General features: G+C 42.1%; 1 protein-coding gene across 5 annotated transcripts in view; it reads left to right on the top strand.

The window, feature by feature from the left end:
* The first annotated feature begins 1123 nt into the window (after positions 1 to 1123).
* The window catches only part of STXBP5 (syntaxin binding protein 5), a 114771-nt gene continuing 98607 nt past the window's right edge, over positions 1124 to 17287 (top strand). For all 5 annotated transcript variants that reach the window (XM_086631509.1, XM_086631510.1, XM_086631508.1 and 2 more), the window contains exons 1-2: positions 1124 to 1276; positions 3139 to 3236. In XM_086631509.1, coding sequence (XP_086487635.1) covers positions 1124 to 1276; positions 3139 to 3236 — 251 coding nt within the window. The remainder of the gene's footprint in view (positions 1277 to 3138; positions 3237 to 17287) is intronic.

Below are 17287 nucleotides of genomic sequence, written 5' to 3'. Positions count from 1 at the left end.
CCCCGGGAGCGACCGTGCACCTCCAGCGCCGTGCCAGCCGCAGGGACGGCGCTGCCTCCGGCTGCCGCCGCCGCCGCCGCCACCACCACCTGTCACCTGCTCCCGCCTCCGGCTGGCTGGAGGCCAACACCCGGCTCCCGCCCGGTGCGGTGCTCTCGCCGCCGCGCCGCGCCCCGCCCGCACCCCTCACGCCGCCCCGGCCCCCGCGCGGCGCGGCGGAGCGGACAGCGCCACATCCGGGTGCCGGAGCTCTTAGCGCGCATGCGCCGCCGCTGCTGCTGCCAGGCAGGGCGTCGCGGTAGTAGCTGCTACCGCCGCTCCTTCTTGAGGCGCTGCGCTTCCGCGTTGTCAGGCAAGGGGGAGCGACCGTGAGGCGGGGGAGGCGCCCGCGGCGGCAGGAGGAGGAGGAGGAGGGTTGTGGGGGCGGGCAGCGGCAGCTGCCGCTGGTAGCAGCCAGGAGAAGCCCCGCTAGTGACTGGCTGGCGGCACACGCAGCTCTGAGGAGGCGGAGGGCGCCTGAGCCGAGCCGCGGGGCGGGCGCCTGGGAAGGGGGGAGAGACTGCGGCGGCGGGAGGGGACCGGCGCGCACACACGCACACGCAGAGACGGATGACAGCGGCGGCCGCGGCCGCCACGATGTGAGGCGGGCTGCGCGGGGGGACGCGGAGGCTCCGCAGAGAGGAGAGGAGAGGCAAGGCAGCCCGCACATCCCCGGCGGCGGGGCCAGCCGGGCCCGGGGCGAGCCGTGCGCCCCGGCGGGCAGGGCGCGGGGCGCGGAGCGGCGGCGGGCGGCGAGTCTGGGACCGGCGGTGGCGGCGCTGGTGGGTTGACCGGCTCCTGTTTGCTTGGCTCCAGTCTCCGTCTCCGAGCCCGCGGGCCCCGATGAGGAGCGCCTCTGCGCTGCCGGACTGACGCCTCGCCGTCCCCCCCCCCCACCCCCCCCCTCGGACGTGGAGCAACGCTGCCCGGCGGCCGAGAGCGCGGCGCCCCGGATCGCGGGCCGGCCCTGCACCGCCCTCCCCGGCGGGGGCTCGTCTGCCGCCTGCGGGGCGGGCGGCGCGGCCGTGACAGCGCGGCGGCGGCGAGGCCGGGGGAGCAGGGAGCGCCGCCGCCGAGGAGGACCATGAGGAAATTTAACATCAGGAAGGTGCTGGACGGCCTGACGGCGGTCTCCGCCGCCGCCTCGGCGTCGTCCGCCGCGCAGCAGCAGCAGGCGGGCAACCGGGAGACCGAAATCCAGGAGACGCTCCAGTCCGAGCATTTCCAGCTCTGCAAGGTGAATGAGCGCTGCAGCCCCGAGCCGGCCGGCGGCCGGGGAAGGGGGCGCACCGCCGCGATGGGCTCTGCGGGTTTCGCTTCTCGGTGCCGGGCTCGCCGGGGCTGCCCGCCGCTACTGTTTACTTGTTTGGATTTGTTATTCCGGAGGGGGGGGGAAGGGGGTGGAGAAGGGAAGGAAGCGGTCGGTGTAGATGTACGGGTCTTGTTGGGTTCCTGTGGTCGTCTTTTCTGGAGAGTTTCAGGGTTTGTCGCCTTCTAGGCTCTTTCATGGGTGTAATATTGACCGTGTTCATGAAAGCTTCGTAGAAAGAGTGGGATGGATGGGGGAAGGAGTGATAACTAGCTGTAGTGCGGATCTGATTATCGCGGCATTTGAGCAGAAGCCTCTGCTAATGGGCCCGAAGGACGGGGGATCTGTCGCTCTGCGTTATTTGGGAATGCATTTGTCCTGTTCCCTTGCGCCTGAAAAAGGCTGTGGACGTTTGTGGTGGTTTCGCTGCAGTGTGTTGCCAAGTTGCCGATGCTGCTATTGCAAATGTTCTCCAGAGGCAAAGGAAAAAAGTTCCTTTCTTTTCTATTTGCTTGTGCGTGATACGATGACTGCAGGTTGTGTCTACACACTTCAGAAAATGATGCAGCGAATTAATCCACCAGCTGTACAAGGAGGAATAAAAACTGATTTGAATATCAATACCCATTTTTATCTTTACAATACACCCATGGCCTAGCTTGATATGGATGAGCTTGTTTGTAGATTCTCCTCGTTTTATCTAGTATTGCAGGCGTTTCTGCCACTCTTGCAAGTTGTTCACGAAGGACATGGGAAAAAGCAGAGCTGTTAACAGTTAGATTTTATTCACTGTGAAATACTGAGAGTTGCAGGGTGTGCCTGCAACTTCGATGAAGTAAAAGGAGTATATAAGAAGTTTGCTATGCGTTTATGAGGTCCTAAAATAACTTTGCCTTAAACTAAACATTTTGAAATGGAAAGGCTAGCGTTTGTGTGGCTTACATCATGTACATTTATAACGGAAATAAGAGTGACACGCTTATATTCTTGATTCTGATTAATTGTGGCCTGAGAAGTGTAATGGAGTTATTTCTCGGTCAGTTACCAAATTAGTATTGGCTAACCAAAAAGCTGAATGTGCCAATAGCTTCCTATTAAGAAAGAATCCCATGGTTGAGGCGGTTGTTTGTTTTGGGTTTGTGTTTTTTACTTTTTTTTTTTTGCTTTGTTTGATGGGATATTTTTTGGTTTTGTCTATTTTGGGGGCTGTTTTTTCTCTTTGGGGGAAGCAGAGGGTAAGAGAGTGGTTCTGGGGAGCTTGGTTTGTTTTTTTTGTTAACATGCTGAGAGAGGTTGCACTGTCGTGTGGGGCCTGTTGGAATCGAAGTGATTCTCAGAAAAGCAGGTTTAGTAATTTGTAGTAGTTCTAATGACAAGTTTGGCTTTGTTGCCAGACTTAGGAACGTCTCAGATTTTAATAGTTTAGTGCCTTTGTTAGAGCTGAAAGTAAGATTACTCAGAGAATAAGGTAGATGAAATAAAATAATGATGAGATAAAATAAAATGCTGATTTGATACAGTCTTTGCACAGAATAAATGTAATATTCAAATTAAGTTTCAGTAAGTACGACTGTCACTTGATGATCAAGGATGAATGAGTAATTATGACTTACATGAACCAATTACAAAATATTTTAAGACAGCTGATTTTGTGAGTTGTTAAAATGCTTTGTAGTTCCTTTCTTAATTGTGATTAACACTGAATCCTGTTCCCTAACATACGATATTGATTCTGTTTATTTTTGGTCTGCTGCTTGACCCGTCATTACTGCGATGCTCTAACTCGTTAGACTGTACGCCATGGTTTCCCCTATCAACCTTCAGCCTTGGCATTTGATCCTGTTCAGAAAATACTGGCCATTGGGACTCAGACTGGAGCACTAAGGCTGTATCCTTTTATATTCTGAAGCAGATTTAGTGCACTTCATGCAAGTGATGTTTTGATTCAGCTGCTGGAATGATTCAGAAGTCTGTTGGGAACCAGGTATCCAGGAGGGGAGGAAAAAAAAAAAGCTCTGTTTGCTTTTTTGGTGAATGGCCTGGCTGTTCTGGTTGTTCTTTGCGTCTGTTGTGTTAATGTGAGGTATGGCTGCTCAGTCCTCGTTATCTCAAGTTAATATATGCATTTTGTAGAGAGTTGCTAGTGTGCTGACAGTTTACAGCATTTGACTGCAAATCTAAAGAGAGACTGAGCTCTGTTTCGTTGTTCTGCTGTATCCTCTGGGATTCAAAAATTATGTGCTGCTTGGTAAGGTTTTTTTTGGGTGGTTGGTTGTGGATTTTTTTGTGTTTTTTTTGTCTAGCTCTTGTACCTGCTACTGTGTGTTGCCAAAAGATGGTTTCAAGTGGGGTTGCTGAAGAGTACAGGAAGTGTATCTCACTAATAGTTTCCAAGTGACTGAGATGAGCAGAATGAACTTGTGGAATAAAGTACTGGTAACCCAGTATTTATTCTTTTTATCCACTAAAAAGTGAACTATCCGCATGTTCTTAGCCATATGGTACTATCCAAGCCGTATAACAATGTATGTGTTTAAACTTTTATTTTGAAAAGAAGATGCCCTGTAGGTTTGGGCAATAGCAGTGTAGACTAAAATCTTACTTTTTAGCAGAAGAGAATGAATTGAATTCTCTGTTGTCCTGAAATTGACTGGACTCTGACCTTTTCAGGGAAGGCTTAAGCCATCTTGCTAGAAAAATTGACTTAATCCTCTTTAAACTGTAGGTAAATCTCATGTTTTTCTTCTCCTTTGCTGCTTATATTAGTCTGCAAGTAGACTTTTTTGTTTCCTTCTGTAACATCACTACTCTATAATGTTAATTGCCTTAAGAGGGTTGTCTCTTACAAGTTGAAAAATGAGAACTTCAGTATCAAATCTGCAGCTTTAAGAAGAGGCTAGGGTGAAGTAGCTTGTATGGTATCTATAATGATATCTATTATGAACTCCCAAGATCTCTTAATTCAAAATAAGAGTAACATTAATGACTGTGTAGTGCTCTTAATGCTGTATTTGAAACTCCTCTTAACTCCATAAATTTTGGTTTTAAAGAGGTGAGAAAGTTGATTTAAATAAAGAATGAAGTGTGGGGGTGTGGTGCTGTTAATTACTCCCATATTTGTAGAATAGATGAGAAAACAGAGACCTAAAAGTAAGGATTTGGGTTGGAGGAAAAAGATCAGAATGCACCTGTTAGGAGCTTACTCACCTGCAACTTTAGGTGACATGATGTTGCAGTTTGGGTAATGATGACTTGATAAAACCTGTTTACTGGCACTCGTCTGTGACTGCACCTGTGAATTCTCGGAGTGTGAATTGCTTTCTAGATAACCTAGAGAAATATTGTGAGGGAAGAAACGGTTACTGTGAGAGGAAGCAGTAACATCATCAAAAAGTGTATTTCCTAAGGGAAGAAGTTTCATGCAGAAGCTGAAATGTTGGTGCTCCCCTAGCTTTTGGAAGATCAATATGCTTCTTGGTACCTTGATACAGATCTTGATTCTTGGAAGAACTAGTTGAAAGCCCTCAACCTCAGCTGGTAGATTAGCCCTGTAACCCCACAACACTGCAGAAGTTGCATCTCCTGTGATGACTTGCTCTTTGGGTGGAGGAGCGCAGGCAGAAGGGATAGACTCAGACACGTTTCCAGTGTGAAACCAGCCTCTTGCTTTCTGCCTAATGAAACGGATTTGAAAAGTACCCTTTGGGAAGGAGTGAAATTTGCAGTAAGTGCTTATTTCATTCTATTGCTCAAAGATAAAAATGCAACCAAAAAGTTCTTATTAACCTACAGGATGCTTTACTTGCTAAGGTTTTTTTATGAACAATAAATTATGTGCAAGGAGCAAGGAGTCATTGAAGTGGAAGCCACTTAAGCTTTAGAGCTGCAAAAGTGTTTTTAATTGAAGCAAGGTGTGGATTAGAAGGACTGAGAGTCAGTAAAGAGGTATTCATTGGAAAGTAAATTCTAAAAGTAGGAGAGAAGTCAATCCTCATTTTCTTCTGCATTCATGTTGTGACAGCATAGAAGTAAAGGAGTGATAATGTGCTTTCATTGCTTACCAGCAGATGGGAGCTGGGTCTTGGTGTTTTCCTTGCATTTCAAGTATAGCTGCATCTTGTCAAGCTTTCACTTGCTATTGCAAGTAAGTGATCTGAGGAATTGTGAGGCAAGTGTTTGGTTTGTTTTTTTTTAGAAAGGGTATTAAAGATAAAATATTCTTTAAACAAGGAATAAGCTAACCTGTTTCTGATTACATCGATATGTGAAGAAATTAATAGTATAATCCTGATTGACTTTGAGCCATTTGTCAGCTAGCCCCTTTACAGAACGTTATCTGTATTTGACCAGTTTGGGTATTTTAACTTCAGAACCAGCATTGATTAGAACAGATTAAAGAATTTTCTTAAGCACACTCCCATCTCATTCTTCTTTTTGAGGGCTCTGTAACCGCTAGTGGAGGAACAGAGAATTCTAATACACAAATGCTAAGTGTTGTCTCTAGTGTTGATACAGTGACGTGCAAAAATATAACTAAAGCTTTTTCTGAAGAACCAAAATCTGTCAATAGAAATACACTAGGATTCACTAACTTAATACTTTTTATCAATTAGAGATAAATAAAGACAAAATAACATCAACACTGTATTGAATTTCTGAATCCACAAAGTAATTGTGAACATGGAAATACCTAACTATAGGTGACATGTTTCATTACTTGGATTAGAAGTAGAATTACTACTCTGTTAATATCCTTTGTCCCTAATCCTAGGCTTGATGGGTTAAAATCAGAGGAGAGCGTTGTGGAGTTGGAGACTTAGTATGCCAGAGGCAGGACTTCACCATTCCATAAGCAGCAGTTGGTTCTAGATCTTGCAATTTTAAGGAGAGAAGTAAGTAAAAATATTCGGAGGAGACTGCTTTTAGTGTAAAACTTAAATGTTATGAGTTGCCAGAGTTACAGTTTGGGATTATTTACTAGTTTAACTTGAGCGGTGTATCCCTTGTGTTCCTTTAAAAAAAAACCAGCTTGATTCTATTTCTAGAGTTACTTAGAAATGTTTCAAACTCTGATATAGCTAGGAGACTTAAAAGCAAGTGTTTCTGAGGCAGACTGATATTGCTCAGGTATTATCCTTAATTAAAGAAGTATTTTGTGGCCTCCGTAGAAAGGAACGTTTTGAGCAATTGACAACAAAGGCTCTGTTCTTTTTTCAGTTATGGTCAGCAGCTTGGTTCCTTCGCTGTGTATGAGGAGAAGTTACCAAGTGTATAGCTTAGTAGAATACAAACCTTGGAGAGAGGTCAGGTGCTGGACCCATTACTGTTGACTATGGAGCAGGTGGCTGACATGACCCTCTCCCTGACAGTAGGATCTGTAGTAAATGGTTAAACCATTTGATTCTGTATTACAGGGGAAATTGAATGATGCGGTAGGCAGAAGAGCAGAAGTACAGTGCTGAATGACATAAAATCTTAGATTTTTTCTTGCATATGCCCCGTACTCATCTGCTCATGCTGATCCAGTTCCTCTGAGTTTCTGGTGCTGATAAGAGGACACTCATTCCAGCAGCTTGAGGTGTTTGAGTCTTGGCTGGGGGCCTGGCTTTTATGTATGGCAATTCTGCCTCAGGCTCACCCTTCTGCAGAGTGCTGGATGCTCATGGATGTGTTCCCTACAAGGAGCAATTGTGCTCGCTCTTGGTTTCAAGCTGCAATGGTCAGTGTAAGCTGCTGGTGGCCTCATTTGTCACTGCAGGCCAGTATCTTTGACTTTCTCCATGCTTAAAGGGATTTAGCTGTTGTTACCAGGGTGGCTTTCACCTTTTGATCTCCTGTCCCAAACATTTTACGTATCAAGTAGTTAAGTTCAGATATGCTTTGCTTTTCCTGTGCATGCCTGAACCATTACAGCAGGACGCATTTTGTCCATAATTGGCTGTGCTTTATTTTCCCAGCAGATATCAAAACTTTCTAATGAGTTATGGCTGAGTATATGTACTCGGGGTTTAACTTACCTGAATGGTGTAATTGGGTAGACATCACCCTGTGGTATCATGACAGTGTTCAGAGTCATAGGTAATAGCCCTGCTTCCGTGCTATCCATTGTTTCCACTCTTCTGCTTAGAAGTCCCTCTAGAGGTAGAATGTGATCTGAACAGAGTAGCATTTGACCTGTAAAGAGGTTTGAGAAAGGTGAAATGGACTTCTTCAGGGTTTGCCTGTCTTTAGGATGTTATTTCCTCACAACTTCAAATTACTAATTGTACAGGGCTCTGGACTTGATAGTTGGCTGAGCTTTTTTGTTTACTTTTATAGGAGGTAGAATAAGCTTTGAAGCTAAAGCAGCTAAAGCAGAAAAATTGAAGGAATTCTCCTGTTCCCTGCTGTTTAACTGCTTTCTCTTAAACAAGTTTCTTCAGTTTTCTGTACTTTAATTTCTCAATAGCAAAACTAGGACAGTATATCAAATGAGACACATTTTGATTGTCTGCCAAGGGGAATGCTATATCTTTATTGGTGCTTCATGCCTTAAAAAATACTCATTTGCAGCTTGAAGTTCATTCTGTCTTGGGAATGTAGAGAGAATTCTGAAAAGGAAGACCATTTCTACTAGGAATTCTTGAGAATAAAGGGAATACCTGTAGAATAAGTATCGTGCCTTCCATGCAGACCAAATTGTGCTTAGGACTCTTTATACCCAAGTAGAATAGGTTCTTTAGTTAAAGTTTGGGGTTTTCTTCCTGTTGCAAACCAAGTTCACAGGTCAGAGAAAAATTAGGTTGTTCGTCATTCTGTCATTAAATGTCTTAAGATCTCAATCATTCTGAATGTCGGCGTCTGTTCATTTCCCCACCATTCTTTTCGGCAGTAAAAGATTACTTTTGTGTAAGCAAATGGCTGAAGTTTTCTTGTATTTGAGGCGTATAAAACTTGCTTTCTGCAACTTCCATTCTCTGGCCTTTGTGAGAAGAGCTCGCAACTGTTATTTGATCAAAATAGTTCAAAGCCTGGATATGTGGTTCCATGCAGTCAGTTTCTGGTGAAATGTTTATGTTGCAGCATAGTTTTGCTGCAGAGGTATACCAGAAAATTCAAGCAGTTTAATGAATTCTCTGAAGCTCTAACAAAATTCCTTTTCAAACTTGTGATGTGATTATATCCATTAAAAATACTTTTCTGTTGGATCATTCAGCCTGTGCAAGGCAGTCTGGCAGTCTGACTGATTTTCTCCCTCTCTCAGAAACATCAGCTTGAGATGTGTTGTTTGGTGTGTTGTTTTTTGTGGTGCGTTTTTTTTTTTTAAGTAGGTTTACACCTGTTCTTTCTCCCTCTTGGTGAAACAGCAGTAGGGCAATGGCTGGAGGTGTGTTTACAGTATGCTAAGCAAAGATTTCAGTTTTTCAAACCAAGCATCTAACTGTGAAGTTGGCACAGCTTCAAGTAGGAGACTGGACCGGGTGAACTTGGAAGGTCTGTTGTAGCCTAACTCGCTCTGTGATTCTGTCTATTCTGAGAATATACCAAAGTCGAACTAAACTACTGTTTATGGATTGTCAGGGGTTTTTAGTATTTGTGCACTGAAGACAGTCGTCTTAATCTTTGCCAGCGTTCTTCTGGACTTGGAACAAATCTTCCTGTTTTGGGAAGAGTACATCGGTAAAGCTAGTAAAAATATTACAGTAGTGTCATTCCAGAGAGACTCTGTGGATATTTGATAATAAGATGATGTTTATTGTCTACCTTGCCACCCAATTCACATAGCAGTTTAAACAAGAAAACTACTTTACTTAGAACATACATCAATCTTATCACATATCCATTTCTTTTAACGCTACCACATTGCTTATCATATATTCCAGCACGTAGTTCGCATAGGTATCATTAGCTCTCTTGCATCTTTCTTTCAGTGAAAAATCCCCATCCTCTAAATGAAGAAAATCAACTACCTTTGGATATTTTTGAAATTAAATAAGGCCAGAATACCATGATGAGATATGTAACTCTTAAACATATGGCGTTATAGCAAGTTAGTCCTACACAGAAAGCTATGGCTGAATTCTCTGTAATAAATAGAATGATGTAAATCCATGGTTACACTTGTTGGGAGACTTGGTGTGCTGGTTTTGGCTGGGACAGAGTTGATTTTCTTCACAGTAGCTAGTATGAGGCTGTATTTTGGATTTGTGCTGGAAATGGTGTTGATAATACCGGGATATTTTAGTTATTGCTGAGAAGTGCTTACATGGCATCAAGGCCTTTTCTGCTTCTTGCACCACCTACCAGCGAGTAGGCTGAGGCTGCACAAGAAGTTTGGAGAGGACGCAGGCAGGACAGCTGACCTCAAATGACCAAAAGGATATTCTATTCTGTATGAATAGAATATAAATTTCAGCATATAAAGATGGGGGAAGAAGGCGGCAGTGGGGGCTGTTTGGAGTGATGGTATTTGTCTTCCCAAGCAACTGTTATGCGTGATGGAGCCCTGCTTTCCTGGAGATTTTTGAACGCCTGCCTGCTGATGAGTAGTAGTGAAGGAATTCCTTATTTTGCGTTGCTTATGTGTGTGGCTTTTGCTTTACCTATTAAACTGGTTTTTTGTCTCAACCCTTGAGTTTTCTCACTTTTACCCTTCTAATTCTCTCCCCTATCCCCACCAGGGGAGAGTGAGCGAGTGGCTGTGTGGTGCTTAGTTGCCAGCTGGGATTAAACCATGACAGTTTTGTTTGGCGTCCAACGTGGGGCTCAAAGGGTATGAGATAATGACAGGTTTGATTGGAATGTGCTAGATTGAATTTATAGCTGTTACTGCTGTTTAGCTATTAATCAGCAGGCTTCTGTGCTTGCCATGGGGCTTACTTGCCTTACTGTGTATTAGAGTCTGGTGCTTGTTAGTGGCTGCTTTTTGCTTTCGCTGCTTGCTGTAGTGCTTATCGTGTTCCTCTGCTGTGTCTGGGAACGTTTTGATAACACCAATGGCCATGTGCCTGGGCTGGCAAACGACCAAGGCATCACTGCTGTTTCTGTGCTGCTGTACTGGACAGACTGGAACTCCACTGTGAACTCGAGCTGAAGGGACTGTGTACTGTGGATACGTCCACGTAGGGACAGGACACCCTGAAGCATCTGTGGCTGTGCATAAACCCACATCAGAGCAGGTACATCTTGAAGTGGCTGTGGTTATGTCTCTGCCATAGCAGATATACCTTTGAAGGGATTGTGGCCCAAGGATAAGTCCATGCTGGAGAAGGTACATCTTGAAGCATCAGTGACTGTGCATGAGGTCGTGCTGGAGCACCTCAAAGTGTGTAGCCATGGATAAGCCCACAACAGAGTAGGTACACCCTTGGAGGGACTGCAGCCGTGAGTAAGACCATATTGGAGCAGGTTTACTTCTGAAGGGACTGTGGCTATGGGCAAGGCCACTCTGGACCAAGCATGTCTCCGAAGGCATTGTGGCCCATGGAGAAGGCCACGGTGAAACACATGCACCTCAAAGCAACTGTGGCTGTGGATAAGTCTATGCCACAGCAGGTCTTTGATGTATCATATATACTGTCATTCTACTAAACAACTTTGAGTAGTAATTGCTTTTGTTCAAAAAATACCTGAAGTATAACTGTATTCAATCTCGCACTGTAATTTACAAAAATGAACTTTAGAATGAAAACTTTTCTTCCCCGTAGGTATTTTGCAGACAGAGTAGAAGACTAATGGATATAGCCTTGCAGCTTCAAACTTGCTGAGTCATAGTGAGCTTGGGGAAGGAAAATTCTTTGGAAAGCACGCAAAGTTTGCAAGTTTGCAGGTGTTACACCATAGCACTGGCATAGCCTGTTTCTTTATACCTCCTAGCTATTTGTGAACCAGTGAGGTGGTATGAATTGTGCAATCTGATGATGTTAGGGTAAAATGTAACAACAAATTGGACAATTGGGACCCAACTTAGGCCTTCAGACTTTTGGTACAGTGCTTGATTTGCTAGGCTCTTAAGTTGACGTTTTACTGGATTTGTTCTTTCTCAGCCACTGTGGAAGGACTTTTAGAACTGAAGTAGCATTATTGCTGCAGGAGAAAAAATGAGCAGTCTCAGTAAAGTCATCTGGAAAAGTAGAAGCAGCTCACGATTTGAGATGTGATAAAGAAAACTTGAAAGCACAAATCAAGATTGCAAACCCTTTCTAATGAAACTTTCTGTGTGGTAGAGATTTTGTAACTCCATTAGACTACTAAGTGTCCAGGTCTCTCTGTTTACGAAGGGTTTACAAGGTGAAGATACGTGTTCTTACACATTATCTTTAAGGTGACTAGAAGTGCCCTCAGTTATTATTTTCCTATATTTCATATTGCTTTTCTAGAACTGTTTTTTGTTTCTCGGTTTAATGGAACTGTAAAAACCCACATTACTTATCAGGGTTCCCATAGCACATCTGATTTTGTGGTGTTATCTGTGTAGAAGCGCAGTGGAAAACAGAATAAAACTTGTAAGTTTTTACATTCTATATAAAATTAAACAGAAGTGGAGAACGTGGATTATTGCAACAGTTCACTTTGTCCTTAATCTTAGCTAACTGGTAATGGTTTCACATTTTGAAAAAACAGAGTCCTTAGTAGTTTTGAGAGAGTTAATACTGCGGTAGGTCTTTATCTTTTAATCTCTTTCTTAGGTCTTCTCTTTTCTGCTACTCTTGATGCAGCCCATCCTGGTGCATACCATCAAACTGCTTGTTACATTTTTTTGGGGGGGAGATATGTATTCTTAATGCTGCGAAGTACATCTGGTTCAGTAGACAAGACTCTACTTTTCCAGAGATCTAAATCTTTGACATGAAGTGTATTTATTTGTTTGCCAGCCTGAGGAAGAATGTGGTACTTGTGAACCAAAATCCTGGATGAGGGTGTGTTGGCTTACCCACTGCCACTATGCTGTCTTTCAGCAGCTCTCGAAGTTACCTTATTTTGCTGAACCATGAGTTTAAATTGTTGTATCGTAATTGGTACTTGAATGCTAATTGAGCACAGCCTCTTCATATTCAACTGATGGTAGGTTGGGTGCCCTTTTTCATGTCAATACCTCTATCATAGGCCCTTGATAATAGTACAGCTTACATGTTTATCAAAGGGAGCACTAAGTTACTACTTCTGTTGACTTCCAGTGCAAATACAGGTGAAGGTCTAATGACATAATTTAAATCTGTGGCAGTGATATTTGTATCACTGAATTTAGGCACAGCTTAAAATAATGAAGGTCTTGGAAATAGCTAAAACTAATATATTTCACTAGTGAGGACTGTGGTAGAGTGGTGTAATTCCTTATTTAGTAGATTGCTAAAGTATGTAGCAATTCTTTCAGCCTCTGGAGACTCATACTGAATCGTGATTCATCCTGATTTTTTTACAATGCTTTCATGAAATTACTTTTTCTGTGGCTATCATTTAGCCTGATCTAACACATTAATGTTCAGTTTAAGACTCTCTGCCACAAATGAGAACCATTTTGTCTTACAGTTAAGATTTTTACTGAGTAAGAGATTCCAAAACTGCTTTTATGTCTGAAATCTGTACAACTTTGGCAGCCTTGGTCTGCGTACTAGTTGTTCTGACTTAATCACTTCCTGCAAAGACTTAGTCTATTTTGAATATTTAAGCTTCTCTTAACTAGAATTTTTTTATAGTTTTTAATTTACTTTTTTTAATCAATAGTGCTTATATTGAGGCAGCTATATCAATTGCTGAATTAAGATTGATTTTAATATTGTATTAGTAAAAATTTTCCACTGAGGAAATGGATCTTCCCTAGTCATTTGTCCACAGTAGTTGTACTCTGCATCAGTGGTTCTGTACTTAGTGGATTTGCTTTAAATTTTATCTTAAGTGTTGAGAATAGTGAAAGTAGGTGAAACTCACAATGTCTGTCTGTTAGTATAGAAAACAAAGTGCAAGATGAAATGTTTTGAGGAATGTTGGGTTATGCGAATTGAACTAATTAAAACATGTGAAACTGAAATTTTTTGTAATAACAATGCTTGCTCTTGAAAAAGTGCAGTCTGAAGTGTTGCAGTTTGCAAAATCAACTACTCGATCACTGTCCTACAGAGAAGTTTGTATCTTGATAAAACAACTAAAGGCTACTTTATTCATTCCTTTTACTGAATGTCATGGGATTTTGTTTCATAACTGCCTTAAAAAGGTGGTAACAAAACCTGGTTTCTGTTTGGGCAACTCAAAGCTTAATTTCCTTCAAAAGTTGAGATGATATAATTGCAGAGACCCCTACTTCTGTGTCCAGACTAATTCTTAACCTGTCCCACTCAAACCAGGCAGTGCTCAGAAGAGCAATACTAGTGGAGAGAGGAGGTTAGGTTCTCCAGCAAGAAGGTGTAGACCAAAGTCACCCTTTTGAGATATCTCCCAAGGATTTTCCAAGAATGAGTTATCTCTTCCTGCACCTATATTCTTGTAAAAAGTTTTTGCAGGGGTTGTTTTTACTTGGAAACCAGGGAACTAAAGAAAGGATGCAGATCCAAAGGAAGCAAAGCTTTGGAGTGTACCTTAGCAAGCTGCTATTTTATTTTGTGAGATTCATGCCATTTCAAGCAGGGAGTTTCATTGCGTAGCCTCTTGAAGCTGCCACCAGGCTCTGTGCTCTGTGTTTGATTAATGTTATTAGATCTTTGGTTCATGTTAAGGTAATATATTTAACACTTCAACAGTAGCAAACTGAAGAGGTAATCCAACTGATATCCGATGTTTTTGATAACCTTTTCTACTAAAGGTCCTGTCTCTTTCCCACCTTTTAACACAAACTCGTAGTCAGTAGCAGCAGGTAGACAAAAGCAATTTACACTTTTCTACTTGTTCATTATGGAAAAAGAACAGAATGCTAACTTTTTGCGATCGCTTAATGTTAAATTGATAGGATTAGCATGTCTGTGTGGTTTTTTAGTATATGCTCTAGCCAGTCTTACTACCTTGTTAAACAGAGCAGATGTTCATCTTCACAGTTGAAAAACATTCTTGACTGAACTTTGTAGTGTTGATATTAGAAGTACAGTTACTAAGCTTTAGTGGTGCTTATTATTACGCAGAATGGGCTGCAGAGCAATAACTTGCCTGGCATTCCCTTTTATACATATTTCAAGTTTGTGCAGTGAGATTAGCTTTGCAGCCATCCTTAAACATCAGATAAAAAGGAAAGTTACCAGAAAGCCTCCAATAAACTTCCATTTAAGTGACTAAATATGATGAGATTTCTTGCTGGCATAGTGAATATCCCCTTATTCTTTAAAATAATTAGGTGGGAAGCATAACACTTTGGAAAGAGATTGTGGTGAGTTACTAAGCTGGAAAAACATTTAAAGTACACGGTCTTATTAGTAATGTTCTCATGTTTTCATAAGGGCTGCTGGCCAAAGAAAGTAGTATGCAAATAGCAGCCACTCAAAGACTACTACTGTTTTCTTAAACTTGTTTTGTACTTACTTCTCTTATCTTTGAATTAAAACAACTAAACAAAAACATAGGTCTAAACCCTTTTTTTAATTACCCATAGTATATGTGACTGCCTAGGACTTGACTGTTGTACTTGTTTTCTTTCAGACATTGCCAATAGAAGTACTGTGAATATAGTCCCAATTATGTTAATAGTCAAAGGGATAGTAAAAGAAAAAAAGTAAAACAATGGGATTTATACATGCTTTAGAGGATGCTGCAAAGACGAGGCAGCAGGAGTTAACTTTTATAATATTGCTTCTCTTCTTACTTCAGTAGCAAAGGACAAAAACTACTTAACTTTTGAACTATGGTAGTTTAAAAGAACTGTTGGGTTTGTTGGTTTTTGATTTGGTGTGTTGTTTTTTTTGTATGGACACTTTGCCAGTAATTTCCACATCAAATAAATGCTGTTCTGGCTAAAAACAAACAAAAGAAAATGTGGGAAGGAGGTAGCATTACCTGAGCAAACTTTACTGACTTTTAATGATCTGTTCTTTCTGCTTGCAATTCCTAGTGGGAGAAGCAGCACATCAGAAGGTGCTAACTGTGAAGTTTGGTTACAAATTATTTAGGAACTGCAGTTTTGCATTTTAGCATATCGTAACCAGAAACAGTTTCTGTACTTCGTGCTAGTCTTGCTGTGCATAATGAACAGTGTATTCTGTCATTTCCAGACCAGGTTTTTCGATGTTTGTGCAGCCCCTTTTACCTCCAGTAGTTTTCTATAGATAACTGACTGAAATTTAGTACATGCATCTGTCTTAATGCAGGAGAGTTACCTGTAACACATTCAGTGTAGTATTAGTGCTAACAGCTGTAGAGCCCCCTGTTACAGCAGTTTGCAAATACAGCTCTACGGAAATAAAAACTTAACTTCTACAGATTCGCAAGTACATAGACATCACAGCTGGTGCATGGATATATCTGGGGAGCTAAGTGATTGATATTTGAATGCATCAGTATCTGTTTGGTCTTCTACTTTGCAGCAGAGCTCACTTGTGTTTGCAGCAGACTTAGTTTAAAGGTAGCTCTATTTTCGGTACCAGAAATTACGATTCCAAAGGGGCCAGAAAAGTGATGGTGTGTGGTTTAACTCTAAGTATATGGTAGTCACAAAAAAATTGTCTTGATGGGTTTTCTCCATTATGAAATAGCTGAAAATAAGGATGAAATTCTTTACTCTGAGGATGGTGAAGAACTGGAACAGGTTGCCCAGAGAAGTTATGGATGCCCCATCCCTGGAAGTGTTCAAGGCCAGGCTGGATGAGGTGTTGAGCAGGCTGATCCAGTGGTAAGTCCCTGCTTATGGCAGGGGAGTTGGAACTAGATGATCTTTGAGGTCCCTTCCAACCCAAACTGTTCTATGACTATGAAAATGAGGCTGTTAATACTCTTGCACCTGGAGTAAGGATCATCTACCTCAGTATAATAAGCACTAAACGTGATCACTGTCACTGGTTCCTTGGGCAAATAGGAGTTGCCTGCATTTCATTTCAGGAGACAAAGTTGTAGAGAACCTTGCTATTTTGTTATGGATAGGCTCTTCTCCCTAAAGTGATCCTAACTTACCTGTGTCTTGTGCATCCTGGTGTGGGCAGAATGCTAACAGACTTTAGCTGTTACTGTAGTGAAACCCTTTTAAAGAAGGCTAGTTTCTAAAATCAGGAGGAGAGTGATATTTGGTTGTTGCCTACCTACAGGCTTTCATAAGTCAAAGTTGGGTTGTTCTTTAGAAGTGTAGTCTTCCTCTGTTTCGAGATTGATGTAGGAAAAAAACACAAGCAATTCCTTGTTAGGCTGCAGAAACTCAGGAGACACTACTTCAATTCTAAGAATACTAATTAAATGTTTGGTTTGTAAGTCTTATGTGTAATTTTGTAGTAATTCACCTGTCTGAATTCAAGCTGATACTTACTTGAGAGATATATTTAGAAACATTTACTGTACTATATCATATGTAATGTATGTGAGATATTAAAGAAAAAAAGGATTGGCTTAAACTAGGTCTTTGAGACATAAAGATCTCAGCAGTCAAAGTACAAAGCTTCGAACTGGTGAATAAGTGAGTATGTATTTTCTGTGAACCACCTACTGCAACTTGGCTTTTTGGTTTGTTACCCAATCTGCCCAACAAACTTGGAAGAACATGTTGAACAAAAAACATCATTTTGCTGTCATACAGAACAATGGTGTGTCCATGTTTTGAGTCCTATGTTTTCCTGGTTTCTGCATTGAGTGGCATGGATTTAGAGGAGGGAAACTGAAATTGAGTATAGAGTGGCTGCCTTACAAGAGGATTAACAATGCTTCATCTCCTCAATTTAGAGAGGAGGAGGAGAAGGGGTAAATATCATCAAAGGTTTTAAAATCAAGAGGATGCTGAGCTGTCATTTAGCAAATTTGCAATGCAAAAACTAGAAGGCATTCTTTAAGTACTAATAGACT

The sequence above is a fragment of the Tauraco erythrolophus genome, chromosome 2, assembly GCF_009769465.1.
Source record: "Tauraco erythrolophus isolate bTauEry1 chromosome 2, bTauEry1.pri, whole genome shotgun sequence".
Taxonomy (NCBI): Eukaryota; Metazoa; Chordata; class Aves; order Musophagiformes; family Musophagidae; genus Tauraco; species Tauraco erythrolophus.
This window is presented reverse-complemented; position numbering and strand designations above follow the sequence as displayed.